At 52.5% G+C, this 26,298-nt stretch overlaps 6 protein-coding genes across 6 annotated transcripts in view; 2 read left to right on the top strand and 4 right to left on the bottom strand.

Annotated features, from left to right (window-relative positions):
- Positions 1-135: 135 nt before the first annotated feature.
- ENH_00017360 (hypothetical protein, conserved) lies at positions 136-3,401 on the bottom strand (the record flags this gene model as incomplete). The annotated part of the gene is made up of 8 exons (XM_013584425.1): positions 136-795; positions 1,270-1,341; positions 1,603-1,691; positions 1,785-1,875; positions 1,985-2,072; positions 2,650-2,757; positions 2,991-3,105; positions 3,371-3,401. 8 exons carry the CDS (start codon positions 3,399-3,401, stop codon positions 136-138), a joined length of 1,254 nt encoding a protein of 417 aa, XP_013439879.1.
- A 2,089-nt stretch (positions 3,402-5,490) lies between these two features.
- Positions 5,491-6,534, bottom strand: ENH_00017350 (hypothetical protein, conserved; the record flags this gene model as incomplete). Its single annotated transcript, XM_013584424.1, has 1 exon — positions 5,491-6,534. The coding sequence occupies one exon, from the start codon at positions 6,532-6,534 to the stop codon at positions 5,491-5,493; it is 1,044 nt and encodes a 347-aa protein (XP_013439878.1).
- A 4,427-nt stretch (positions 6,535-10,961) lies between these two features.
- Positions 10,962-13,730, top strand: ENH_00017340 (kazal-type serine protease inhibitor domain-containing protein, putative; the record flags this gene model as incomplete). Its single annotated transcript, XM_013584423.1, has 1 exon — positions 10,962-13,730. The coding sequence occupies one exon, from the start codon at positions 10,962-10,964 to the stop codon at positions 13,728-13,730; it is 2,769 nt and encodes a 922-aa protein (XP_013439877.1).
- Positions 13,731-13,760: 30 nt separating this feature from the next.
- ENH_00017330 (hypothetical protein) lies at positions 13,761-15,772 on the bottom strand (the record flags this gene model as incomplete). The annotated part of the gene is made up of 2 exons (XM_013584422.1): positions 13,761-13,990; positions 15,676-15,772. 2 exons carry the CDS (start codon positions 15,770-15,772, stop codon positions 13,761-13,763), a joined length of 327 nt encoding a protein of 108 aa, XP_013439876.1.
- Positions 15,773-17,196: 1,424 nt separating this feature from the next.
- ENH_00017320 (1,4-alpha-glucan branching enzyme, putative) lies at positions 17,197-19,233 on the top strand (the record flags this gene model as incomplete). Its single annotated transcript, XM_013584421.1, has 2 exons — positions 17,197-17,265; positions 17,668-19,233. 2 exons carry the CDS (start codon positions 17,197-17,199, stop codon positions 19,231-19,233), a joined length of 1,635 nt encoding a protein of 544 aa, XP_013439875.1.
- A 7,056-nt stretch (positions 19,234-26,289) lies between these two features.
- Positions 26,290-26,298, bottom strand: part of ENH_00017310 (hypothetical protein, conserved) — a gene marked incomplete at both ends in the record, with an annotated part of 1,758 nt that continues 1,749 nt past the window's right edge. Inside the window, one exon of the mRNA XM_013584420.1 lies at positions 26,290-26,298. This exon is cut by the window's right edge and continues 1,749 nt beyond it. Within this exon, the coding sequence (XP_013439874.1) occupies positions 26,290-26,298 (9 nt within the window).

The raw sequence follows: 26,298 nt of genomic DNA, 5'->3' as shown, positions 1-26,298 counted from the left end.
TGCTGCTGCGGTGCAGCGGCGTCTTTGCTGCAGCAGCAAAGACGCCGCTGCACCGCAGCAGCAGCAACAGCGTCTTTGCTGCAGCAGCTTCGCTGCAGCAGCAAAGGCGTTCGCCTTTATTCAGAAGCCTCTGGGTCAGTTCTTGGGACTTAGAGTAGAAGTCTGCATTCTAATTGCTTCTAGAGTTAAGCATTTGCCTTTGCTGCAGCACAAAGCTGCAGCAAAAGGCCGCAGCAAAATGCTTGCTGCAGCATTTTGCTGCAGCAAAATGCTGCAGCAAAAGGCTGCAGCAAAAGGCTGCAGCACAAGTGACCTAGAGCGGAAGTTTGAAGCAAAAGTTGCAGAAAGAAAACAGAAATAAACACAAGTGCCCTTTGGGGCCTCGAGAGAGGCTGCAGCAAAGAACTGTAGATGCTGCTGTGTCTGGCAGCAACTTCGTGCGCTGCAGCTGCTGCTGCTGCTGCTGCAGGTACTGCTGCTGCTGCTGCCGCTGCGTTTGCTGCCGCTGCTGGCAGGTGCTGCTGCCGCTGCAGCGGCCCCACAGCCCCGCAGCAATTTCCCTTGGCCGTAGTTACGCTGGCGAAACTGCAGCCTGAAGTCCTGCTTCAGATTTTGCTGCAGCTTCCGCTGCTGCTGCTGCTGCTGCTGCTGCTGCTGCTGCTGGGCCTGCCGCTTCCCTGGGAAGTACTGCGGCCAGCAATCCGCTGCTGCTGCTGCTACTGCTGCTGCTGCTGCTGCCTGCTGTTGCAAGGCTGTGGGGAGATCCCCCGCGCCCGCGCCTGCAGCGCAGCGCGACTGCAGCAAGGCGAGCAGCAGCAGCAGCAGCAGCAGCAGCAGCAGCAGCAGCAGCAGCAGCTGGAGCTGCGCAGCAGCTTGCGATCCCGCGAAGGCAGCTGCAGCGCGCGCTGCTGCTCCGGGATCTGTTTGCAAATAAGATCTCGATTTTCTTTTCGATTTCTTTTAATTTCTTATTTCTTTTTATTTATTTTATTTATTTATTTTATTTATTTATTTATTTATTTATTTATTCAAGAATTCCTGCAAGAAGGAAAAGTAATGCCGCCGCATGAGACCATTCCAATGATGACGCAGATCATCTGCAGGCGCGCAGCAGCAGCAGCGAGGGCTGAAAGGGATTTATTTGGACTAAAAAGTTGCTTTTTTGGATTTAAAAGTGATTTATTTTGATTTAAAAGTATTTTATTTTGATTTAAAAGTATTTTATTTCCATTTTGAAGTGCTTTAGGTCCATTTAAATCCAAAACTTACGCACAAAATCCCCAAAACCATTGCGATGATCCGCGCGTTGCGCCACCACAGCGCGTTCTTCAGCCGCCGCGCCTGCAGCAGCAAAAGCCCCACTTGCAAACAGCTTTGCTGCAGCAGCTGCAGCAGCAGCAGCAGCAGCAGCAGCAGCAAACCTGCTGCTGCTTTCAGCTGCAAGACAACGGGATGGCTGTCGGGGGGTCAGTTCAAAACCCAAAACTGCTGCTGCCGCCGCAGCAAGCCTGCAAGTCGCGCAGCAGCTACTAAGCTCTGCTTCTGGAACCCTAACCGCAGCAGCAGCAGCAGCAGCAGCAGCAGCAGCAGCAGCAGCAGGACCTGGCGCCTGAAGGTGACGGCCTCTTGGTTGAGCTGCTCAGACTGATCCACCAGCAAGTCAATCCGCTCTCCCCGCTGCAGGATCTTGTCTGCAAAGAAGCAACACTCCAGCCGCAGCAGCAGCGCAGTAACCAGCAGCAGCAGCAGCAGCAGCAGCAGCAGCAGCAGCAGCTCAGCCCCACCTATGCTGTCAATCATCACAGAATGAATGCCATCAATCTGAGTCCGAATCTGCCGGAAGTCGCCCAGGCTTTGGTGGCTGTTGAACGAGTCCTGCACGCCCACGCGAAACGTCTCTAGTGCATGCTGCTGCTGCTGCTGCTGCTGCTGCTGCTGCTGCTGCTGCTGCTGCTGCAAGTTAATGCCTCTAATCAACACTCACGAACAAAGTCTTCAGAGTGGACTCAAAAGTGCCCTGCAGAGATAATGCTATACCCGTTTCTGCTGCTTCGCGGTGCTGCGGCAGGAACCTGCAGCAGCAGCAGCAGCAGCAGCGGCAGCAGCAGCAGCAGCAGCAGCAGCAGAGCAGCGCAAACCACCCTACTGTAAAAAGTGTGGAGTGCCGCATTAGCAGAATAGGCAGAAGCAGCAGCAGCTCCCAAATCTCCAGCAGCAAAGAAACAGCAGCCTCAAGAGCAGCAGACGCACCGATCATAGCAGCAGCAGCAGCAGTAGATGCAGCAGCAAAAACAGAAGCAGCAGCAGCAGCAGCAGCAGCAGCTCGTGGATGCAAGAGGCGACTCAAACAGCAGCAGCACTAGACACAAAACAGCAGCTCAAAAAGCTAGCTGCTGCAGCAAAACCCAGCAGCAGCAGCAGCAGCACAGGCAGCAACACCCACAGAATCAGCAGCAGCAGCAGAAAAGGCAGCATCAGCTTCAACAGCAGCAGCACAACCAGCAGCACCCAGGACATGAAGAGCAGCAGCACAAAGGCAGCAGCGCCCGACACAGCAACAGCAGCAGCAGCAACAGCAGCAGCAGCAACAGCAGCAGCAGCAACAGCAGCAGCAGCAACAGCAGCAGCAGCAGCAGCAGCAGCACGCACTGCTGCTTGACTGCCTCCAAGAAGGCGAAGGGCAGCGCAAAGCCGGCGCTGTCGTCGGCCATGGTGAGGAAGGTGATTCCATCGCGCACAATATAGTGAAAAACAAATCTGCAGCAGCAGCAGCAGCAGCAGCAGCAGCAGCAGCAGTAGAAGCAGCAGCAGCAGCAGCAGGAGTGGCGGCGTGGTGTTTCGGGGCCGTGAGCCGCTGCAGCGCGCAGGCCCGTGCCCCCCTGCGTGCGCACCTGCTGCAGCCGCTGCAGCAGCAGCAGCAGCTGCAGCAGCAGCAGCAGCAGCAGCAGCAGCAGCAGCAGCAGCAGCAAAGGAAAAGGAAAAGAAGGCACCTGTCGTAAATGTAAGACATGCGCTGCTTGTTGGTGGGCAGCCGACACAGCAGCAGCCGCGTGACTGTGGGGAAGTTTCCTTCGCTGTCTGCGTGCTCGCAGAGCACCACGTTGTCTGCAGCAGCAGCAGCAGCAGCAGCAGCAGCAGCATGCAGCAGCAGCAGCTGCTGCAGCGGCGCGGCGACGCGGCTCGCGCCTGCGGCGGCAAGTGCGGCTGCTGCAGCGGCGACTGCAGCGGCAGCAGCAGAGGCCGCAGCAGCGGCTGCAGCAGCCGCCGCAGCGCGGCAACAGCAGCAGCTGCAGCAGCAGCAGCAGCAGCTGCTGCAGCAGCTGCTGCAGCAGCAGCAGCAGCAACGCAACCCGCTAGCTTCGGCGCTCACCCTTCGCGATGAGGGCGTATATGAGCGGCATGGTGGGGCCCTCCTTCCGCTGGGGCTAAACCCTAAAATGGGGTATTGGTCTAAACCCTCGCGGCGGCCGGAATGGTGAACGATAGACCCCAAGTCCTAAACCCTCGGCGGCGAATTAAAAGGCCGCGCCATCAAAACCCTAAAATGGTGTATAAGAGGGTCTTTTGTTTATCTTTTAATGCGCGAAAAGGCGGCGAGAAGGCGAGCAGGGCATGCGGCGGGGGCCCCCGTGCAGCAACACCCCGAAAGCCTGGCCCTGAAAGCCCGGCCCTGGACCCCCTAGAGCGGGAGAAAAACTGTTTTTGGAGTTTTTAATTCGAATATAAACTCGAAAGGGCCGGAAGGAACTCAACAACCCAAACACAAGTCTTTTCTGCACACTGCGGGCGCAGAGCCGCGCCAGCAGAGCGCCCGCGGCAACAGCCACACAGGGCCACGCGCCCGCCTTGGGAGTTATTCTTTTGTTCTTTTTAATGACAATTCTTTCATTGAAAGCCGCAGTTGTTCTTTATAATGTCTGTTTCAGCTTTTTGCCGCGGGAGAAGCGGTGAAGGACCGGCCGAGCTTCGGAAGACTGGACTGCGCAGCGCGCTGCAGCAGCCGTTGAGAACGGAATTCAACTTTCTGCTTTTTGCGGAAAAACTCCGAATTCGGAATTTAAATGACTATTCAAGATAAATAATTTTGAATTTCGCATCCAGGGTTGTGTCTACTTCCCGGGGATGCGGCGATCCGCCGGGTTTCTTGAACGCAACAACTCAGTCCAAGTGCCAGCAGCACTTTGCAGCAGCTGCTGCTGCTGCGCTGCTGCGCTGCAGCTGCCACACTGCAGCAGCCAGCAGCAGCACAAAGCTGTTTTAATAGGATTTGCTGCAGCGGCAGCCCAAAGAAGTTTGCAGGAGTTGCTGCAGGCCATTAGCCGCAGCCAAAGGGTCACCAGGGGAGGCAGCAGCCTCAGGGGGTGTTGCAGCAAAGAGCTTTTGGAGCTTTTTGATAATCTGAAGTCTTCTGAAGCTCCATTTAACTTTTTAAAATATTTTTTAACACTTTTGCGCAGCAAAAAGCTCGCGAACCCACTCCTCATGCTGCTGCACGTCTTGCAGTGCTGCTAGGTGTCCATAAGAAGAGTTCCTCGGGCCATTTCTGCAGATTTCAAAACCTCCTTTCCAGCAGCTTCTTGACCACTGGTCTGGTCCACCCCTCAGCAGCAAAGTCCACTGGGGGCAGCAGCAAGATCTGCCGCAGCAGCAGCAGCAAGATCTGCCGCAGCAGCAGCAGCAAGATCTGCCGCAGCAGCAGCAGCAAGATCTGCCGCAGCAGCAGCAGCAAGATCTGCCGATTTCGGGAAACTGAATTCTCCTTTTCGCGCTGTTTCCCTGAAGCTGAACTGGCATTCTGCGCAGCTGCAGCAAGCCCTCAAAGCTGCCTGTTTAGCAGCTCTATATGAGCAGCAGCAGCAGCAGCAGCAGCAGCAGCAGCAGCAGCAGGAGAGTGCAGCAGCTCCGCTGCAGCAGCGCCAACTGAAGAGCCCTTCAGAAGCAGCAGCTGCAGCAGCTGCTAACGAAGGGCAGCTGCTGCTTGCATGCTGTTGCTGCTGCTGCTTGTTTTGCTGCTGCTATTAAATAATAAAATGCGGAAAAGAAATTAAAACTTCATTTAGTTGAATAAAAAGAAAAAGATAATTTGGCATTGTTCACGAAGTCCAGAAGTTGGGAAGTTTTGCTGCGCTGCAGCAGCAAAGAGCGACAAAAATAGCAGCAAATGGAACAACGTGACTACGCGGCTCAAACGGTGCTGCAGCTGCTGCAGGGAATTAGTTGCTGCAGCAGCAGCAGCAGCAGCAGCAGCAGCAGCAGCAAATGAAGCTGGTGGCGCGGCGAGACGAGCTGCTGCAGCAGCAGCGAAAGGAGCTGCTGCAGCAGCAGCGCAAGGAGCTGCTGGTGCAGCAGCTGCTGCGCTGCTGCAGCAGCAGGAAAGGCAGCAGGGGGCCTGTGGGCTCCGCAGCCGCGATCTCTGAAAAAAAGAAAAATAAATAAATAAATAAATAATAAATAATAAATAATAAATAAATAAATAAATAAATAAAAGACTCAAAGCAAAGCTATTGCTGCGAGCAGCAGATCGTTGGGGGGCCTCCCCTGGGCGAGGAGTCTTCGGATCTGTTGGCTTCTTTGCTTCCTGCGGGCTTCTGCTGCTGCTCGGTTTTGCTGCTGCTGCTGCGCTGCAGCAGCAAGGACCACTGGTGTGGACCAGTGGTGCGCGAGCTGCTGCGCGTGCTGCTCGCGCTGCAGCAGCAGCTGGTTTGCTGCTTCCAGCGAGAGCTGGGAAGTGGCGTTTGCAAGTTCTTGCGTGGGAATCCAGGTGTCTGTACAGGGCACTTGAAAAGCCTCGAAAGCCACAAAGTTTTGAAAAGGAAAACTTTTAAAAGTTTCGAAAAAAGCGGCGAAGTCGCTCTTCACTGCGCAGTCGTTCACTGTGCGCCGCGCAGGCGCAGCAAACAGCAACTTGAACTTCTTCGCCAAGTCCGCGTTTACGGAACTTTCCGGGAGACCACTGGTCACGGGGATTCCGAGGGACAAGAGGAAGTCTGCAGCAGTAAAGCTGGCTTTTTTCTCTCCCGAAAGAGCCGCGGAAGCAGCAGCAGAGTCCAAAAAGCCGCTGCCCGGCGCCTCCTGCTGCTGCTGCTGCTGCTGCTGCTGCTGCAGCCCCGCTGCTGCGCGCAGCGCGTGCAGACTCTCCAAGTCCTTCAGCCGGCTGGTTGCTGCCTTGCAAACGGCCCGCAGCAGCAGCAAGTGCAGCGCGAAGTCCGTCTGCGGCTTTTTGCTGCTGTCCGGGGGAAACGGGCAGCTGCGCGCCGCCGCCACTTGCTGCTGCAGCAGCAGCACCAACTCGAGGCCCCCGGGCTCCCCGAGAAGCCCCCAAGTCGTATAAAGACTTTCAAATTCCCTTTTCACAGCATCTGTGGACAGCCGCCAGCGAGACTCGAGAGTCTGCAGCGCTTTCTCCGCGTCGCTTAAGTACCAGCCCAGCCGCAGCCTGCTGACTTCGACTGCGGGCTTCCCCGCAGATTCTGCGGCCCCAGAGACCCCAATCGCCGCCAAAATTGCAAATTCAATTAATAGTTGCAAAAACATCTTTCGAAATTCCGCAAACTGCGCAAAAACGCGCAAGATCGACGCAGTTCAACACTTCGATTCGCGGAAACGCAGCGCCCAGCCTTCGCGTCTCGAGACCGCCCGCCAGGTCGCCCGCGTCGCCTTTCTTTCTTCTCAAAAACAAATAAAATGGCTTTTAAATAAATCTGTTCTTTTTCTCCGAGAAAGTCGGAGCTTCAGGGACACTCCAAGCAGCTTTCCGCAGCTGCTTCGCTGCACAAGCTCGGCGCTCCCTCCTGCCGCGTACACTGCGCCCCCAGGGGGCATTCGACGCGCAAAATGACCCACAGAGAGGACAAACAACACAAAGTTTCAATTAATTGCGCAATAAAAACCACTAAAAACAGATGCACACAAAAAGAAGCTGCAGACGCAGTGCCACAGCTTCATCACGCTGCGGCGTCCGCGGCCTTGCACTGCGGAACGCGAAACTGCTGCGCAAGACCGCAGCGCGGGGACTTTTGCAAAAAAAAGCCTCTGAAAAAACAAAACTCCAAAAGAATGTTCATCTTTGGAAAGGAAGAACCATTCCTGACGAAGAACTGCCTCTTTTGCAGCGGACAAGGCCTCGGAAGATCTGGGGCTGGCAGTGCTCGCTGCTCCAGCAGCAGTCACGCGGGAGAAAAGCGGAAAAAGTCTCCTTGCGCTGCGTAAAACTCAAAAACAACAAAAGTATTCCATTTAAATGAACATTTCTTCACTTTTCCTGCAATTAAAGAGAATGCAGATGGGCAGCCAGCAAGAAAAGCCGCACAGCAGCGCAGCCCGGCCTAGCCAGCCCCCCATGTGACAGCCAGATCCCGCTGCTGCAGCTTGAACTTGCAATGCAATATAAACATTTAAATTGTAATTTTAAAATGTTTTTGAATTTAAAACTCAATCTAAAACAAAAAAACGAAATTTATTTTTATTTCTTTCTTCGCGGGTTCCACTTGCACACCCGAACTTGACACATACAGCGCAGAGTGGAAAGTTTGAAAGATTTTGCTGCAGTGTTTTCGTTTTTTTAAAACCTTTTCGATTTTATAAAACAAATTAACTTTTATTAATTCAAAAAAGAAAGAAAAAGAAAGAAAATGAGCGGAGGAGCTGCAAGTCTGCAAAAAAATAATTCGAAGTTATACAGCGCCAGCCCCTAACTGCCATATGGGGTTTCTTCAAAACTCAAAAGGGGAAAATGGGGCTGGCTGAGGCTCCTTCTTGCTGCTGCTGCTGCTGCTGCTGCTGCTGCTGTTGCTGCTGCTGCTGCTGCTGCTGCTGCTGCTGGCTTGCCTTTTTCTCGAGTTGCTGTGTTGCTTTTCTGGAGTTGCTGCTGCTGCTGCTGCTACTGGCTCGTAGCGGCTTTGTTGCTGCAACGCTTGCTGCTGCTGCCGTGGGGGAAGCTGCAGCAGCAAAACTCTGAGGGAAATTCCAAAAGTATAAAAGAAGCAAAACTCCAAAACTTTTCCAAAACTTTATTAATTCCAAATCTGCCAAATATTCTCTTTAAGCCTCTGCATGCGCATGCAAAGCAGCTGAGAAGCAGCAAAAGAATTCAAAGCCGCACTCAGGGAGCTGCCAGACGCAGTTGCTTCCACTCAGAACTCTACCTAAACCCTAAACCCTAAACCCTAAACCCTAAACCCTAAACCCTAAACCTTGATTATTGGTTTCGGTCAGCTGTCACTGCCTCTGCAATACCCGAAATACCATAAGGCTCAGCCTTAATTCCCCACCGCGGTATATCGCCAACCCTAAACCCTAAACCCTAAACCCTAAACCCTAATCCGTAAACCCTAAGCCCTAAACCCTAATCCCTAAACCCTAAACCCTAAACCCTAAACCCTAAACCCTAAACCCTAAACCCTAGCTTAGCGAGGCACTCGCTACCATGCCCACGGGCAAACTTCCATTCTTTTGCAGCTAAGGCTTATTTGGACTTAATTGAACTGCCTCTCCAGCATTAAATTACAAAATATATTAAATTAAGAAATATATTAATTTAAAATGCAAAAAATAAAATAATTCGAGAAAAATAGTCCAAGATGTTCAAAGTTGGACTCCCTGTGAAACATATCCATTTCGAGCGCCACGGGTTTCTTTTTCACTCAAAAAAGCTCTTTAATACCTTTTTTATTATTTTAAATTACACAATTACAATTAAATACTTTTTTATTGTTTAAAAATGCAAAATTATAATTATTTAATCGTTAGTTCTGAAGTTTCCTTCTTTGCTGAAACCACCCCTGGGAAAGGCCCGCAGTGAGTTCAACAAGAGGAATCTCGGGCTATTTTTCATGAATTTCTGCATTTCTTTTGACTAAAATATATTTTTTTAGATTTAAATTTTTAAAAAGATGCAAATTTAATTAAAAAACAATTCTGCTTCCCTCCGAGCTCTTCGAGCTTCCCTGGAAGCAGTCTTTTGCTGCTCTCGCCTGCTGCAGCAGCAAACATCTACATGATCTACAGCTTGTGCTGCTGCAGCAGCAGAAGCAGCAGCAGAAGTTTTAATTCATTTTAATTTTCTTTTTTGGATTTTATTTTCTTTTAATGCTTTTTTACCAGCCCCTCAGTTCCGCAGCGCTCTGGTGCAGCGCTGCCGCCCGGCTCACCGGAAGAACTGGGGGCTCCGCAGCCAGTTTGGTGTTTTGGTGATTTAATTGCATTCTTTTTGTAAACTTAAAAGTCTAATAATCCCAAATTAGTATTTATTATGTTATAATAATCTTTTCTCCAGCAATAAAGCTGCTGCTGGGCGGCCGGCGTTGCTTATCGGTTTTTATTTCTAAGCGCTGTGCTCAGCCGGCCTTCGTCCAAGAGAAGCTGCACTTACACTGCGGCCTCAGGCCCATTAAATAGCCACAAAAATGGAAAGATATAAATATTTATTATTATTAATTATTTAATTGAATATTAGAAAGGAAGCAGCAGAAAAAAAGGAGCCTCAGGCCCTGAGATCTTCTCGAAACGACGCCGTCATCTCCTCTTTCAGGAGTTGCATGCAGCTTTCCGAACACGATCTGCTGCAGGCGCTGCGCATTTAAAGCTTTTTAAAAGCTTTTGAAGTCCCTTTTTGCAAATTGAAACTCCAAATGGATTAAATGCAAAAGAGAATCCACGCCGAGCCGCGCAGGCATTCGGGAGGCAGTTGGAGGCATTCGGACTTGTGCTTTTTCCAGCTTAAAAGCCTCATTTTGAAGTGGAATAAGAAAGGAAATAAGAAATGTACTATTTGTGGTGCAAGTGCTTGGCTTTGGCAACAGATTAAAAGGGTATTTCCCGAGAATTTGGCAAAGTTGAAGAGCCCTTTGCCCCTTCTGCTGCTTCTTGCCAGCACTTTTTGAACACCATTTGCTGCAAAAGCCCCAAATATGTTTTTTGAAGAGGCAGAAGCACTTTGGGCGAAAGTTGCTGCTGCAGCAGAAGTGCATTTGGGTCAACTCCAGACGCCCAGTGGCTCTTTTTGGAGGTTTTCTTCGCTCCATTTCCTAAAATAGTCAAAAAAGAGTTTCCCAAAAGCTCTAAAGCTTTGAAAACGCATTTAAAACAAGTTTTGAAGTCCCAGAAAGAAGCCACAAAGGGTTTTGGACTTGCGCAAGCCTCTTCCAACTTCGACAGGGAGCTCAAAATGCAAAATGCTGAACTTTGGGACTTTTTTCGAGCTTCCAGTGACTTTAAGCCCTCTAAAAACTCATAATAAACAATTAATTTGAATTAATTGCATTTAAATTCCGCAGTAAGAGGGAAAAGGCCTGCGAGGCACACTCGCCTATCCGAAGTGGGCAGTAAGGGAGCAGCGGCGGCGGCGCCTCTGAGGAATTGTGCGGGAAACAGCACTCAAATAAAGGCTAAAGGGTTTTTATTTACATAAAATACCTCTTTTTATTCAGAAGACAAAGTGCGGAGTTGCAAAAAGGGAGATATCCGCGCGTTCAGCTTTCTGCACAGCGCGGACGGGCGGCGGTGGAAACTTCTGCTGCCTGTCTTCCCCACGCCCCAAACTCCGGGAAAGCGGATCTTTTTATTATTAAAAAGAATTGAAAAGTCTATTTTCAGCAAACAAGTCGAGTTTGCCCAGCACTTTGCCCCCGACTCGGCCCCACAGAGCTCTGCCTGCTGCGCCCGCGGGTGCCTGTGAGTTCCGCGGCCCCGCGCCCCACTTTCTCCTCGTCTCCGCGGAAAAAGACGAATTTGCGGCGAAAAACAATTTTTTATTTCCAAATATTCCTCGAAAAAAGGCAGCAGCCGCGAGAAAGCTGCGCTGCTGCAGCAGCAGTGACCGCAGGTGACCTCCGCGCCGTCGCCGCTCTCCACGGGCCCAGCCACGCCCATGCAACTTTTTGCTGCTCTTCTTTGCTGCTGCTGGATAAGGCAGAAGTGCCATTTCAAGTAGATTTTGGGGTGTACATACACCGCAGCTCGCGATGGAGAGCAGCAGCCGTCGCCAGCTGCAGCTTCGCCCCAAAGCGCCGTCGCTCTTCCCTATGCAGCAAACCCTAGGAGTTCCAGCAGCAGCAAGAGGGGCTCCTGCTGCAGCAGACCCCTCGAGTCTGCGTTTTAGGTGGGGAAGAGGCTTTAGGGGACCCCGCACAGACTCTCCCAGTCGGCTGCAGCAGCAGCAGCTGCAGCAGCAGCAGCTGCAGCAGCAGCAGCTGCAGCAGCAGCAGCTGCAGCAGCAGCTGCAACAGCAGCTGCAGCAGCAACGCAGCGCCTGTTCGCCGCATCAACCTGCCAAAGGGCATACCGCCATTGACATGCCGGCAGCAGCAAACGAGGGGGCGACAGCAGCAGCAGCACCAGCTGCAGCAGCAGCCACAGCTGCAGCAGCAGCTTCAACGGCCGCAGGGGCTGCAGCAAATGCTGCAGCAGGAGCAGCAGCAAAGACAAAACAAAACAGAACACTGTGCTGCGGTGGCAGCATGCTGAAGATCCGCACTGCTGCCACCAGCTCAGCAGCAGCAGCCGCAGTTGCAGCAGCAGCAGCAGCAGCAGCAAATCCAGCTGCAGCACCAACGTCAGCCTACTTAGAGCGGATTTCTACTCGTCTCAAGACTCTCCTTTTGTTTGCTGCTGCGCTGCTGCTGCTGTCTCTGCAGTGCTTCGGCTGCGCTGCAGCAGCAGCAGCAGCAGCAGCAACTCAGGGCGCTGCAATGCCGCAGCAGCAAATGCTGCAGCAGACGATAGACAGGGGGCTGCAGCAGCTGCCTCCGCTTGCAGGGCCTGGGCAGAACTTGCTTCAGCAGCAGCTGCTGCAGCAGCAACAGATAAATCGACGCGCGCAGCAGCAACACCAGCTGCAGCAGCAACAGCTGCTGCAGCAGCAACAGCTGCAACTCATTAACCAGCAGCAGCAAGGCCAACGTGTCCCCGTATCATTGGGCCAACAAGTAGGGCAGCAAGGCGGCCCGCTGCTGCAGCAGCAGCTGCTTCAGCAGCAGCTGCAGCAGCAGCTGCAGCAGCAGCAGTTGCAGCAGCAGCTGCTACAGCAGCAGCAGCTGCAACAGCAGCTGCTGCAACAACAACAGCAGCAGGGGCTGACACCCTTTCAGCAGCAGCAATTGGAGCAGCTCCTTCAGAAACAGCAGCAACAGCAGCTGCAGCAGCAGCAACCGCAGATGCAGCAGCAACAGCCTTCTGGCCAGTTTGACCAGCAGCAGTGGCAGCGACTGGAACAGCAGCAACTGCTGCAGCAGCAGCAGCTGCAGCGGCTGCAGCAGCAGCAGCAGTTCCTCCAACAGCAAGCATGGCAGCAGCAGCAGCTGCAGATGCAGAACCAGCCCCCGTACCGGGCCGCACTCAGAGCTATGGACACTCCTGCTGCTGCTGCTGCTGCTGCTGCTGCTGCTGCACCAGCTCCCAGCGCACCGCTATCTCCTGCTGCAGCAATTCTTGTTAAGAGCCTCCGAGGGGTCTTGGGAGATCTCTCGAGCAGCAGCAGCGCGTTGTCTGTGGAGCAGCTGACATCTTTAGTGCTGCAGCACCTGCCGCTGCAGCAGCAGCGGCAGATATATTTGCAGCTGCAGCAGATGCTGGGGCCCGAGCAGCAGCAGCAGCAGCAGCAGCAGCAGGCGGCGCCGCTGCAGCAGTTGCGGCAGGGCCAGCAGCAGCAGCCGCTGACGCCGCAAGAGGCCACAGACCTCACAAAAGCCACAGCCCTCATGTCAGCAGCAGCAGCAGCAGCAGCAGCAGCAGCAGCAGCAGCAGATGAAGAACTAATAGCTGGGCAAAGCGCAGACCAGTGCCTCCCCACAGAATGCCTCAGCAGCATTCAAGGGGGGCCCCCAGTCTGTGGGTCTGATGGAATAACCTATGAGAGCAGATGTGCTTTGCTGCAGAAGGCCTGCAGCAGCAGCAGCAGCAGCAGCAGCAGCAGCAGGGGTGTGAAGCTTTCGGTGCAGCACGAAGGGCCTTGTTCGGGGCCGCAGCAGCCACAGCAGCAGCTGCAGCAGCAGCTACAGCAGCAGCAGCTTCAGCAGCAGCTGCAACAGCAACAGCTACAGCAGCAGCAGCTGCAGCAGCAGCAGCTCCAGCAGCAGCTGCTGCAGCAGCAGCGCCTACAGCCACAGCCGCTGCAGCAGCCACTGCAGCAGCACTTACTACCCCAGCCACAGCCGCTGCCGCAGCAGCCGTTACAGCCCCAGTTGCCGCTGCAGCAGCAGCTCCAGCCCCAGCTGCCACAGCAGCCGCTGCCACAGCAGCAGCTGCAGCAGCAGCAGCTGCAGCAGCAGCAGCTGCAGCAGCAGCAGCTACAGCAGCAGCAGCTGCAGCAGCAGGCGTTTCGCGTTCGGGGAGCCGCCCTTGCCCGTGCGACCAGCACCACGACGGCGCCCCCTGCTGCGCTGCAGGGCCCCCACCCCCAGCAGCAGCAGCAGCAGCAGCAGCAGCAGCAGCAGCAGCAGCAGCAGCAGCAGAAGCACCGCAGGTGCAGACTGGAGTGCCCCTCCGGGGGCGTGCGGGTCTGCGGCAGCGACGGGCAAACTTATGCAAACGAATGCGAACTAATAGCCTATGCTTGTCTGCAGCAGCAAGACATAAGCCTGAAGCACATGGGTCCTTGTCTGAAAGCAGCAGCAGCAGCAGCAGCAGCAGCAGCAGCAGCAGCAGCAGCAGCGCCTGCTGCCGACGCTGCGCCGCCCCCGGAGGCGGAGGACGCTGAGCGGGGCAGCAGCAGCAAACCCAAAAGTGCTGAGTGAAGCTGCAGCAAAACAAACACTTGATTTGCACTAATGTGCAGACACAACAGCAACTGCTGCTGCTGCTGCTGCTGCTGCTTCTGCTGCTGCTGCTGCTGCTTCTGTTGCTGCTGCCTTTGCTGCAGCTCCTGCTGCAGCAAAGCCAGCTTTTCCTGCTGCTTCCGATACTGCCTCTGCTGCTGCTGCTGCCTTTGCTGCTGCTGCTGCTGCCTTTGCTGCCGCCGCTGCTTCTGCTGCCAACTCCGCCACATAGCCCTGCACTGCAGCAACAGCAGCAGCAAAAGCAGCAGCAAAGGCAGCAGCAAAAGTTCATGAACACATCACCTCGCGAGATCTTCCGCAGCCCCCTGACAACACACTACCATGCAGCAGCAGCTGCTGCTGCTGCTGTTGCTGCACAGCAGCAGCAGCAGCAGCAGCCACTCCATGTGGCGCAGCTCAAGCAGCGACACAGCTAGCTTGCTGCGGGCGCTGCTGCGCTGCCGCTGCTGCAGTTGCTGCTGCTGCTGCCCCGGAGGCCCCCCCAAGTGCAGCAGCAGCAGCAAGTGCAGCAGCAGCAGCAGCAAGTGCAGCAGCAGCAGCAGCAGCAGCAGCAGCGGCTGATGCATTATGAAGGGAGCACCCAAATGCTAGAGGGCTTTTCGCTCTCTGGAAAATACTAGCGAACAGGTTCTGGTGTATGTACACCCCAAGTAACCCTAAACTGTAAATTCGCCTGTTTACTTCTATGTGCAAAAAGGCGAATTCTAAACCCTAAACCCTAAACCCTAAACCCTAGACCCTAAACCCTAAACCCTAGACCGCTGCGCGTAAACCCCAAACCCTGGACTCTGGGGCCTTGTTTCTAGCCGCCAACTGAGACTAAATAGCTCCAAACCCTAAACCCTAAACCCTAAACCCTAAACCCTAAACCCTAGATTGTAGACTCTGGACTACGCTTTTTGCTGTAAAGTTTTTAAATAGAATTCTGTGGCGGCGCAGAGCCCGCGAAGCTGTTCCGGGTGTACATACACCTCATTGCTGTTGCACTGAGGTGTATGTACACCTCAGTGCAACCCGCAAAATATGCATTTGCCGGTTTAAATGCAAATAAAATATTTATTTTAATTATTTTAAATAATTTAAATGCAAAAGTGAGTTTAAATGCACACCTGAAGACACTCAAAGTTCTCTTTTGTCCAAATATTTTTATTTTCACGTTTTTGCTGCTGCAGCACTGAGCTGCTGCGGTGTACAGACACCGCAACCCAGGCATGAATAAACACCAATGCTTTTCTGCATGCAAAAGCTCATTTATTTAATCCAACAAATCCTTTGCATGCACAAACTATTCTTTTGCAATAATGAAATAAAACAAATGTGGAAAAGCATTTTAAAATGCCGAAAAGAAAAGACGGAATGCTTGCTTCTTCAGGTGTATGTACACCTGAAAACGCAAATTTTCATTTCTTTCTTCGAATGCATGCAAATATAAAAACTTCGAAGAAATGCGCAAACATACATATCTGCATATATATATATATATATGTATATTATATAATAATTATATATATATATATATATATATATATATATATATATATATATATATATATATATATATATATATATATATTTGAAAACACATATATACATTGATGTGCGGCTAATATATATTATGATTTAATAAGAACAGATATAACACTTTTGTGTCCATTTGTAATTAAGGCTCTAAAGGGCCCCTTTTTGGCCTCCTTGGGCCCCCTGGGGCCCCCTGGGGCCCCCTGGGGCCCCCTGGGGCCCCCTGGGGCCCCCTGGGGCCCCCTGGGGCCCCCTGGGGCCCCTTGGGGGCCCCCAGGGGGCCCCTAAGGGCCCCCAGAAGGGCACCTTGGGGTTTTGGGGGCCTTGAGGGGGCCCCCAAAGGGCCCCCATCGCCTTCGTGGGGGCCCCCGGGGGGCCTCCCTACTGCTGCTGCTGCTTGCTGCGGCTTGCTGCTGCTTGGGAGCCCCTTGCTGCTGCTGCTGCTGCTGCTGCTGCTGCTGCTGCGCCAGCTGCCCGCCCATGAGGCTTTGGGGGCCCCCTTGGGGGCCCCGGCTTGGAGAGGAAGCAGCAAATGGGAATAAATTAAAAAGAAAGAAATAAAAAAAGTATTTATTAATAAATGCAATTTAAATTAAATTATATTTGTTTAATTGTTTGAAATTAAATGCAAATTAAATCAAAACAATGAAACCCTAAACCCTAAACCCTAAACCCTACAAAAATGTTAATTTAAAAAGAAGTTTTAAATAATTTAATTTTAAAATATAAATCATTTTATTTAATTCAAAAGTATTAGTGGCTTTACAGTGCCAAATAAATTAATTAATTGGCTTCAAATGAAACCCTCCTGCAGGCGATAAGCCCTGGGCCAGCAAACCCTAAACCCTAAACCCTAAACCCTAAACCCTAAACCCTAAACCCCAAACCCTAAAAACCCCAAACCCTAAACCCTAAACCCTAAACCCTACTCGCACAGGGTCACTAAATCGACGGCCAGTGCCGACGCATGCGGCCTGTGTTGAGCTGAAGAAAGAAGAAATAAATCAGAGCTTGTTGCAAGTTTAAAAAGCCCCTAAACTCTAAACCCTAAACCCTAAACCCTAAACCCTAAACCCTAAACCCTAGGGTGCACGGCCGCTCCGCGCACCCTCGAGATCTGCAAATGGCCGCAGAAGAACAAAAAATAATTAAATAAATTCCTTTTAATTAAAACAGTTATTTAATAGCAAAATGCAGTTATTTTAAACCCAGATTTAGGGTTTAGGGTTTGCAAACCCTAAACCCTAAACCCTAAACCCTAGCCGCCGCGCAGCACCGTCTCCACCGCCTCGTGTGCGCTGGGCTGTGCTGTCCGAGTCCCCTCAAACCCTAAACCCTAAACCCTAAACCCTAGGCGTCCGTCCCCAAGCCCTAAACCCTCAACCTAAACCCTAAAGCTAAACCCTAGTGTTTCATTTCGCTGTGTCTTTTCCCCCTCTGTGTTTTCGTGTGCAGCGCCATCTCGCCGCCTGCTGCTAGGGTTTAGGGTTTAGGGTTTAGGGTTTAGGGTTTAGGTTTCGAAGCTCCTCAAGCCAAAAACAGCTTCTTGCACATCCCGTTTCTTGCTGCTGGAGCTTCTAGCTGTCGGCTGGCTGTAAACCCTCGCTGCCTCGTTAGCAGCAGCAGCAGCAGCAGCAGCAGCAGCAGCAGCAGCAGCAGCAGCAGCAGCAGCTGCAGCAGCACGAAATGGACTGGCTTCACCCCGACATTGGATCTAGAAACCCTAAGCCCTAAACCCTAAACCCTAATTCCGCAGTGTGCTGCAGTCTTTGCGCTTTGTTGTCTTGGGGGTCTTGCTGCAGCCGACAGGCAGCAGCAGTGGAGCAGCAGCAGCAGCAGCAGCAGCGGCTACGCCAGCAGCAGCAACAGCAGCAGCAGCAGCAGCAGCAACACCAACGGCCTTACTATGGATATATTTCGATTGCTTAAGTGCTGCCACAGGCACAGAAACAGAAGAAACACGCACACACCCGAAGTACGCGTTAGGGTTTAGGGTTTAGGGTTTAGGGTTTAGGGTTTAGGCCGAACGCCGGGGAGTTCAGGGTTTTGGGTTTAGGGTTTAGGGTTTTGGTCTGCTGCTGCAACACATCTTCACGATCCCAATTTATTTCAGCCAAATTTGTTGCTGCTGGCGGTTTTGCTGCTGCTGCTGCTGCTGCTGCTGCTCGCTGCTGTCACAGTTCTTGCTGCTGCTGCTGCTGCTGCTGCTGCTGCTGCTGCTGCTCTCGCTAGTTCTGCCTGTGCAGCTGCTGCCGTTGCAACTGCTGCAGTTGCTGCTGTTGCTGAAATAGCAGGAGTTGGAACTCACGCTTTAGGACCTAGGGTTTAGGGTTTAGGGTTTAGGGTTTAGGGTTTAGGGTTTGCGGAATGCCTGCAGTACGACGGCCTCGCTACGGCGGTGAGGCACACACAGGAAGAAGAAGAGGAGGAGGAGCAGCAGCAGCAGCAGCAGGCGAAGCAGCAGCAGCGGCGGCAGCAGAAGCAGCAGCAGCAGCAGCAGCAGCAGCAGCAGCAGCAGCAGCAGCAGCACAAGCTGCAGCATCCCTCCATATCTGCTTCGAGAGAGTCGCAGAAGCTTTCTAGTGCTGCAGCAACTGCAGCAGGCGACGTGCTGCCAGAAGCAGCAGCAGCAGCAGAACCTGCAGCAGCAGCACCTGCAGCAGCAGCACCTGCAGCAGCAGCACCCGCAGCAGCAGCACCTGCAGCTGCAGCTGCTGCAGCAGAAGCTTCTGAAGCAGCAGCAGCAGCGTCAGATACAACAAAAGCAACAGGCCTAGAAGCAGCAAACGAAGCAGCAGCAGCAGCAGCAGCAGCAGCAACAGGAGCAGCAAAAGACGCAAACGAGAGAACAGCAGCAGGAGTGGAACAAGCGCCACAAGAAGCTACAGCAGCAGCAGCAGCAGCAGCAGAGGAAGCAGCAGCAGCAATACAGGACCCAGAAGCCGCAGCAGCTGCAGGAGCAGCAGAAGAGGCAGCCATTCGTGAAGCAGTTGCTGCTGCAATAGCAGCAGCAGCAACAACAGAGTCGAGCAGCGGACCGGCTGCAGCAGGAGAGGAAGCAGCAGCAGCAGCAGCAGCAGCGGCAGCTGCAGCAGCAGCACAAGAAGAGGCAGCAGCAGCAGATGGGGAGGATGCCGCAGCAGAAGCAGAAACAATAGCAGCAGCAAGCGCAGAGAAAGCAGCAGCAGCAACAGCAGCAGCGGAAGCAGCAGCAGCAGAAGCCGCGCGGTGTAGCGATGCAGCAGCAGCAACAGCAGCAGCAGCAGCAGAAGCAGCAGTAAGGGCGTCGGAGCTTGAGCCAGCTGAAGCAGCAGCAGCTGCTGCACCAGCCGCAGAAGCAGCAGCAGCAGCAAAAAGAGCCACAGAGACTGCAGCGATCGAGGCAGCAGCAGCAGAAGCAGCAGCGGACGCAGCAGCAGAAACAGCAGCAGCAGCAGCAGAAGCAGCAGCGGCGCCGGGAGTCGCGAAGACAGCAGCAGCAGCAGCTGCCGCAGCAGAAGCAGCAGCAGCAGCAGAAGCAGCGGCGGCGAGGGAAGCAGACGCAGCAGTGGCAGCAGCTGAATCGGCAGCAGCTGCGGAAGCAGCAGCAACGGAAGCAGCAGCAGCAGCAGCAGCAGCAGCGGCAGCAGCAGCAACAATGACAGGGGCAGCAGAAGTCACTTCGACGCCCGCAGCTGCAGCAGCACAGCCAGCAGCAGCACCCGAATCCAAGGCGAAAGCAGCGCCTGCAGCAGAAGCAGCAACAGCTACAGAAGCAGCAGCAGCAGCAGCAGCAGCAGCAGCAGCAGCAGCAGCAGCAGCAACAGCAGCAATTGCTGTTATTCCACGCAGCGAAGATGGCTCAAAAGGGGAAATGGGGGCCACTTTGTTTGACCCCCAAAAGGGCCTTTGCACATTCCGGTTCTGGGGGCCCCACGTAGAGGAAGCCTGGGTGAGGGTTTAGGGTTTAGGGTTTAGGGTTTAGGGTTTAGGGTTTAGGGTTTAGGGTTAGGGGTTTCTGAGCTCGCGTGCGACTGGAGGCTTTTGCTGCCGGCAAGAGCCCCGCTGAGCCTGTGCCGAGGAGGGTTTGGGGCTGCGGGCGTGGACCGAGGGTTTAGGGTTTAGGGTTTAGGGTTTAGGGTTTAGGGTTTAGGGTTTGGCGCAGGTGGAAGTGGCTGGCAGCAAATTTCCCATGGAAAGAGAGCCAGGTGACCAGTGGTCAGTTAGCCTTTCGGGTGTCTGCGGAGGTGCTGCTTATCATTTCATTTTTGCTTCCAACTGCAACGACTGCTTCCACCAAGAAGGCCATTTGCTGCACCGCCGTGATATTTAGGGTTTAGGGTTTAGGGTTTAGGGTTTAGGGTTTAGGGTTTAGGGTTTAGGGTTTAGGGTTTAGGGCAGTGGTCAGCTTAGGGTTTAGGGTTTAGGGTTTAGGGTTTAGGGTTTAGGGTTTAGGGTTTAGGGTTTGCGGTTTAGGGTTTAGGGTTTAGGGTTTAGGGTTTAGGGTTTAGGGTTTAGGGTTTAGGGTTTAGGGTTTTGTACGGTTTAGGCTTTCGGGTTTAGGGTTTAGGGTTTAGGGTTTAGGGTTTAGGGTTTAGGGTTTAGGGTTTAGGGTTTTGTTGAATTGGGGCTGGCGTTCTCGGTTTGCCCCGCTTCAAGGTGCTCTAGGGTTTAGGGTTTAGGGTTTAGGGTTTAGGGTTTAGGGTTTAGGTTTAGGGTTTAGGGTTTAGGGTTTAGGGTTTAGGGTTTAGGGTTTAGGGTTTAGGGTTTAGGGTTTGTATTTAGGGTTTAGGGTTTAGGGTTTAGGGTTTAGGGTTTAGGGTTTAGGGTTTAGGGTTTAGGGTAGGGGAAGGGTTTAGGGTTTAGGGTTTAGGGTTTAGGGTTTAGGGTTTAGGGTTTAGGGTTTAGGGTTTGGGGTTCCGGCTGGGGTTCGCGCGCAGCCTGCTCGGCCCTCGGACCCATGGGGCAGCAGTGCTCCTGCTGCAGCAGCACCTGCTGCTGCTGCTGCAGCACCTGCTGCTGCTGCTGCTGCTGCAGCACATGCTGCTGCTGCTGCAGCACATGCTGCTGCTGCTGCTGCTGCTGCAGGTGACCCCTACGCGCGTTTTTGCGACTTCAACAGCAACGACTGCTTCGTCGTTTTGCCCCCCGCAGCAGCAGCAGCAGCAGCAGGGAAAGAAGCAGCAGCAGCAGCAGCAGCAGCAGCAGCAGCAGCAGCACCTCCAGCCCTGGAGCCGTGGAACAAGTGGATTATATATGAACTTCACCCTTCTACTTTCGCCCAGCCAAAGGAAGGCCAAACGTGAGCAACAGCAGCTAGGGTTTAGGGTTTAGGGCTTAGGGTTTAGGGTTTAGGGTTTAGGGTTTGGGGTGTGTGCGCAGGGTGTTTGAGGCAATCGGGGAAAAGCTGGACTACATAGCCTCTCTGGTGCGTCTGGGCGCCAGGGAGGTTCGGGCAGTAGGGTTTGGGGTTTAGGGTTTAGGGTTTGGGGTTTAGGGTTTAGGGTTTAGGGTTTAGGGTTTGCAGGGTTTCAACGCCGTGGAACTCATGCCTGTGCAAGAATTCGGGGGCCTCTGGGGGTATAACCCTCGCCTTCTAATGGCCCTCCACTCCCCCTACGGAAACCCTGAGGGTTTGAGGGTTTTGGTGGACAGCTGCCACCGCCGCGGCATCGCTGTGAGCTAGGGTTTAGGGTTTAGGGTTTAGGGTTTGGGGTTTAGGGTTTGGGGTTTAGGGTTTGGGGGTTGGGGCTGGCGCGCGGGGTTTGGGGTTTGCGCGGGGGCTGAACGGCAGCGAAGCGAGAGAGAGAACACAACTTGGCGATTAGGGTTTAGGGTTTAGGGTTTAGGGTTTAGGGTTTAGGGTTTGGGAGGGGTGTTGGCTTCAGGTGATATTCGACGTGGTGCTAAACCACGGGTCTTCAAAGCTGAACTCTCTCTGGAACTGGGACGGGTACGCTGCTGCTGCTGCTGCTGCTGCTGCTGCTGCTGCTGCTGCTGCTGCTGCTGCTGTTCGTTTTTGCTGCTGCTTTCGTTGATTCATTTCACACAGGGTGCAGCAGCAGCAACAGCTGCTGCAACAAGAGCTGCTGCAGCTGCTGCTGCAGGCCCTGCTGGGCAAGTGATTTGCTGCTGCTACAGCAGCAGCAGCAACAGCAAAGGCAGCAGCACCAGCAGCACAACAATAGCAGCAGCACCAGCAACAACAGCAGCAGCAGCAAAACGGAGCGCAGCAGCAACCCCAGCTTCAACAGCAGCAAAACAGCAGCAGCAGCAGCAGCAAATGCGTGTCTTGTGCTGCTGCTGCTGCTGCTGCTGCTGCTGCTGCTGCTGCAGCTACGGGCCCCACAACAACGGCGGCATTTACTTTGAAGGCGGGGGAGAATCTGGATGGGGAAGAAAGTTTTCTTTTCAAAAACCCCAAGTTCGAAACATGATTAAAAAAGCTGCTGCTGTTTTCCTGGAGGAATACAAGTCAGGCCTGCTGCTGCTGCTGCTGCTGCTGCTGCTGCTGCTGCTGCTGCTGCTGCTGCTGCTGCTGCTGGTTTGGTTGCTGTTTTGGGCGCTGGTTTCGTTGCTGCGGCGATGCAGCTGCTGCTGCGGCGTTTGCTGCTGCTGCTGCTTTTGCTGCTGTCGAAGCTGCGGTTGCTGCTGCGCGCTTTTCTGCTGCTGCTGCGGCCTTTGCTGCTGCTGCTGCGGCCCTTGCTGCTGCTGCTGCGGCCTTTGCTGCTGCTGCTGCTTCCGTTAGCGCTGCCGGGGTTCCTGCTAGATTTGCTGGTGGCGCCCTCGTTGCAGCTGCTGCCACCCTGTTGTTGCTGCAGCAACAGCAGCAGCAGCAGCAGCAGCAGCAGCAGCAGCAGCAGCAGCAGCAGCAGCAAGTGTTTGTTTGCTGCAGCGGCGATGCACTGCGTCTCGACTCTGTGCACAATCTGCCCTGGGATTTGCTGCAGGTGCGGCGTCGCCTCTTTTGCCTTTATTTAATTTTTTAAAATTAAAAATAATTAAATTAAATTAAATTAATTTAAATTAATTTAATTTATTAATTTAATTAATTAATATAAATTAAAATAATTAAATTTATTAAAATTAATTCAATTGAGTCAATCATTCCTAATCAGCAAACCAAGTGCTGCTGCAGCTTGGTGCCCTTCCGCTGCTGCAGTAGCAGCAATTGCTGCCGCTGCTGCAGCAGCAATCGCTGCTGCTGCTGCAGCAGCAGCAGCAATCGCTGCTGCTGCTGCTGCTGCTGCAGCAGCAATCCGCACTTTCCGCTGCCGCTTGTGGGAGCGGATTGTTCGTAAAAAGCCGCAATTTGTTGCAGCAAATAAATAACAATTAATTAATGAATTAATTGATTAAATTAAATTAATTAAATTAAATTAAATTAAATTAAATTAAATTAATTAAATTAATTAAATTAATTAAATTAATTTGTTTGTTTTGCTTCCGCAGGAACTCACCAGCTTCCTGCGGCAGCAGTTTCCCAGCAAAAAGCTGATAGCTGAAGTGACACCCGAAAACCCTCAAGTTTGCGCAGCAGCAAACTGCGATGCTTGTTGGATTCATTCTGCTTATTACGACGCAGTCAAGGCAAACCCTAAACCCTAAACCCTAAACCCTAAACCCTAAACCCTAAGCCCTAAGCCCTAGGTCCTGAGGCCTGAGCGCCGAGGCTCCGTAGACTGCAGCCCCGCAGCCCCACGCCCGAAAAACCTGCTTCTAGATCGCCCCAAACCCTAAACCCTAAACCCTAAACCCTAAACCCTAGGCAGCTCTAAACCCTGGGGGGAGTCTTTGTAGACTGCAAACCCTAAACCCTTGACGGGCGCCCGTGAACTGTTCGAAAGCTTCGTGCTGCGGTGCAGCAAACCCTAAACCCTAAACCCTAGCAACTCCACTCTAAACCCTAAACCCTAAACCCTCGCTGCCTGCAGATAATGAGGAATGAAGAAGCCCCTTATCATCTCTCGATGCTCAAGAACATCGTCAACGTCCACCAGTAAACCCTAAACCCTAAACCCTAAACCCTAAATTAGCGGTTGCAGATCTGCTGTTGCCTTCAGCGCAGTTGAAGGTCTAAAGAAACACTAATTAGGGTTTCAGCATTGGGCCGAGGGTTTAGGGTTTAGGTTTTGGAGTTCAAGGTTCAAGGCCAAGGGTTTGCTGGCGTACGTGTGTGAATTAATCCAAGCTTTTAGGGTTTAGGGTTTAGGGTTTAGGGTTTAGGGTTTGCTGGGGTTTGTGCAGCGGCTTCACAAAGTCCTCTCAATGCATCAACTCCATTCTTGGCAGCCACGACCAAGCGGGCAACCGCCACGGGGTACGCAAACCCTAAACCCTAAACCCTAAACCCTAAACCCTAAACCCTCTTTCCGGAGCCTAAGCCCTGACCCCAAACCCTCGCAGCAGCAAGCAGCAGCAGGGCTGCAAAGAGCTTCGCCTTTGCAAGCCGGGGCCCCCAGTCGACTCGCTGGGCCTCTAGGGTTTAGGGTTTAGGGTTTAGGGTTTAGGGTTTGTGTTTGGCTGTTAGGGCCAAACAGATGGGAAGCACGGCAAGTACTTCGTCTCCCTTTTTGGCGGCAGAGATAATTGGCACGCGAGGGCTCAGTGCCGCATGTGGTCAGCTAGCCAACAGCTAGCTAGCCAGCTAGCCAGCTAGCTAGCCAACAGCTAGCCAGCTAGCTAGACAACAGCTAGCTAGCTAGCTAGCTAGATATAAGCTCTAGAGGCACCTGCCTGCCTGGCTCAGAGCGCAGACGGCTAGTTTGCTTCAGCGCTGCAAAGTGCAGGCCAAGAGATGACTCCAGCTAGCTAGCTACTTAACTAGCTAGCTAGCTAGCTAGCTAGCTAGTTAAGTAGCTAGCTAGCTAGCTAGCTAGCTGTGCATTCTTGTTCCGTCAGCGCAGCCGCGGGTTTCTCGATCTTATGTCCCTCAGATGGATTACGAAAATGCGAATTTGACAAGCCTATCTTTTGCTGCTGCTGCTGCTGCTGCTGCTGCTGCTGCTGCTGCTGCTGCTGCGCAGGTACGCGCTGCAGGCAGTGAGCCGGGGGCTGCCGATGCTGTTTATGGGCAGCGAAAACCTCCAGGGGGATTTTTGGAATGTCCAAAAAGGAAAAGAAATGAACTGGAGTCTTCTCCACGACCAGCTAGCCACGCAGATGCGCGCACTCGTGAGACTCCCAGCTAGCTAGCTAGCTACCCAGCTAGCTAGCTAGCTAGCTAGCTAGCCAGCTAGCCAGCCATCTGCCTAGCTAGCTAGCCAGCTAGCTAGCTAGCCAGCTAGCTAGCTAGCCAGCTAGCTAGCTAGCCATCCAGATAGCTAGCTAGCTGGCTAACTAGCTTCGAGCCGAAGCAGCTTCGCGGCGCCTTTGCAGCTGCTGCTGCTCCTCCAGTGGCTGCTGCTGCAGCTGGTGTTGGAGCTGCTGCTGCTGCTGCTGCTGCTGGTGGGAGCTGCGGCCGCTGCTGCGGTGCTGCGCAGTTGCTGCTGCTGCTGCTGCTGCTGCTGCTGCTGCTTTTCAGCAGCAGGAGCAGCAGCAGACCCACAGACGGGCTTTTCAGTTTTTGATATTTCTGCAGCTGTCGATACACCGCAGCTCTTGAAGTTGGTGTCTTTAAATTATTTAATTCTTTTTCTTTTCTAATTTTATTTATTTGCTTTATTTAATTTTATTTATTTCTTTTATTTTATTTTGTTTATTTACTTTATTTAATTTTATTTATTTCTTCTTTTAATTTAATTTTAATTAATTGTCTTTTTATCCCTTTTGCGCATTTTCTTTTTTCCTTTTCCACCATTTGTTAATTCTTCATTTATATTTATTTTATTTTATTTTATTTTATTTATTTAATTATAATTCATCATTTATTATTTATTTATTTATTTATTATTTATTTATTTATTTATTATTTATTTATTATTATTTATTTATTTATTTATTTGTCTTTTATTTTGCTGCGGGGGTGTCTTTGCTGCTGCTGCGCTGCCCGCCGTTGCCTGTCTTATTATTTAATTTCTTTTTAATTTAATTTAATTTAATTTAATTTCTTTTTAATTTAATTTAATTTAATTTAATTCTTTTTAATTTAATTTAATTTCTTTTTAACTTCATTTTAAATTCTTTTATTTCATTTTATTTAATTCGATTTTCCTTATTTAATATTCAAATCGCCCCGTCTGTTGGCTTCCTCGTGCTGCAGCAGGAGCTGCTGCAGCAAGAGCTGCTGCTGCTGCTGCAGGAGCTGCTGCAGCGGGAGCTGCTGCTGCTGCTGCTGCAGGAGCTGCTGCTGCTGCTGCTGCTGCAGGAGCTGCTGCTGCTGCAGTGCAGTTGCGGGCTCCGCTGCTCTTGCTGCTGCAGCTGCAGCTGCAGCTGCTTTTGGGGTGTCTGTACACCCCGAAAGCTTTAAACTTTGTCTTCATCTGCTGCAAACCAGAGATGCAATTTTACGAACACAAGGCTTTGCTGCTGCTGCTGCTGCTGCTGCTGCTGCTGCTGCTGCTGCCCCTTGTGCTGCTGCTGCTGCCGCAAATAAACTGCATTTGCTGCTGCTGCTGTAGCTGTGGCACTTGAAATTCTTTCTGCCAAAAACTGAAGCAACAGCAGCGGCTGCAGCAGCAGCAGCAGCAGCAGCAGCAGCAAAAAGAAGCCTAAGCCTACTAAAACAATTGGGCGAAGGTGCACAAGAAAGTAATGATGGAAGCAAATCTGTGCTGCTGCTGCTGCTGTTGCTGCTGCTGTTGCTCGTCCTGCTTCTAGAGCAGCAGCTGCTGCCCGTGGTCTTGTTGAGTTTGCTGCTGCTGCTGCTGCAGCGGGTGCTGCTGCTGTTGCTGCAGCTGGTGCTGCTGCTCTCGCTGCCGCTTCTGCTGCTTAGACTATCGCTGCAGCTTCTGCTGGCTTCTAGCAGCAGCAGCAGCTGCTGCTGCTGCCGTTGCTACTGCAGCAGCAGCAGCAGCAGCAGCTGCTGCTGCTGCTGCTGCCGTTGCTACTGCAGCAGCAGCTGCTGCTGCTGCTGCTGCTGCTAGAAGGG

This window comes from Eimeria necatrix, genomic scaffold, assembly GCF_000499385.1.
Source record: "Eimeria necatrix Houghton genomic scaffold, Enh_scaff156, whole genome shotgun sequence".
NCBI classification, from domain to species: domain Eukaryota; phylum Apicomplexa; class Conoidasida; order Eucoccidiorida; family Eimeriidae; genus Eimeria; species Eimeria necatrix.
This window is presented reverse-complemented; position numbering and strand designations above follow the sequence as displayed.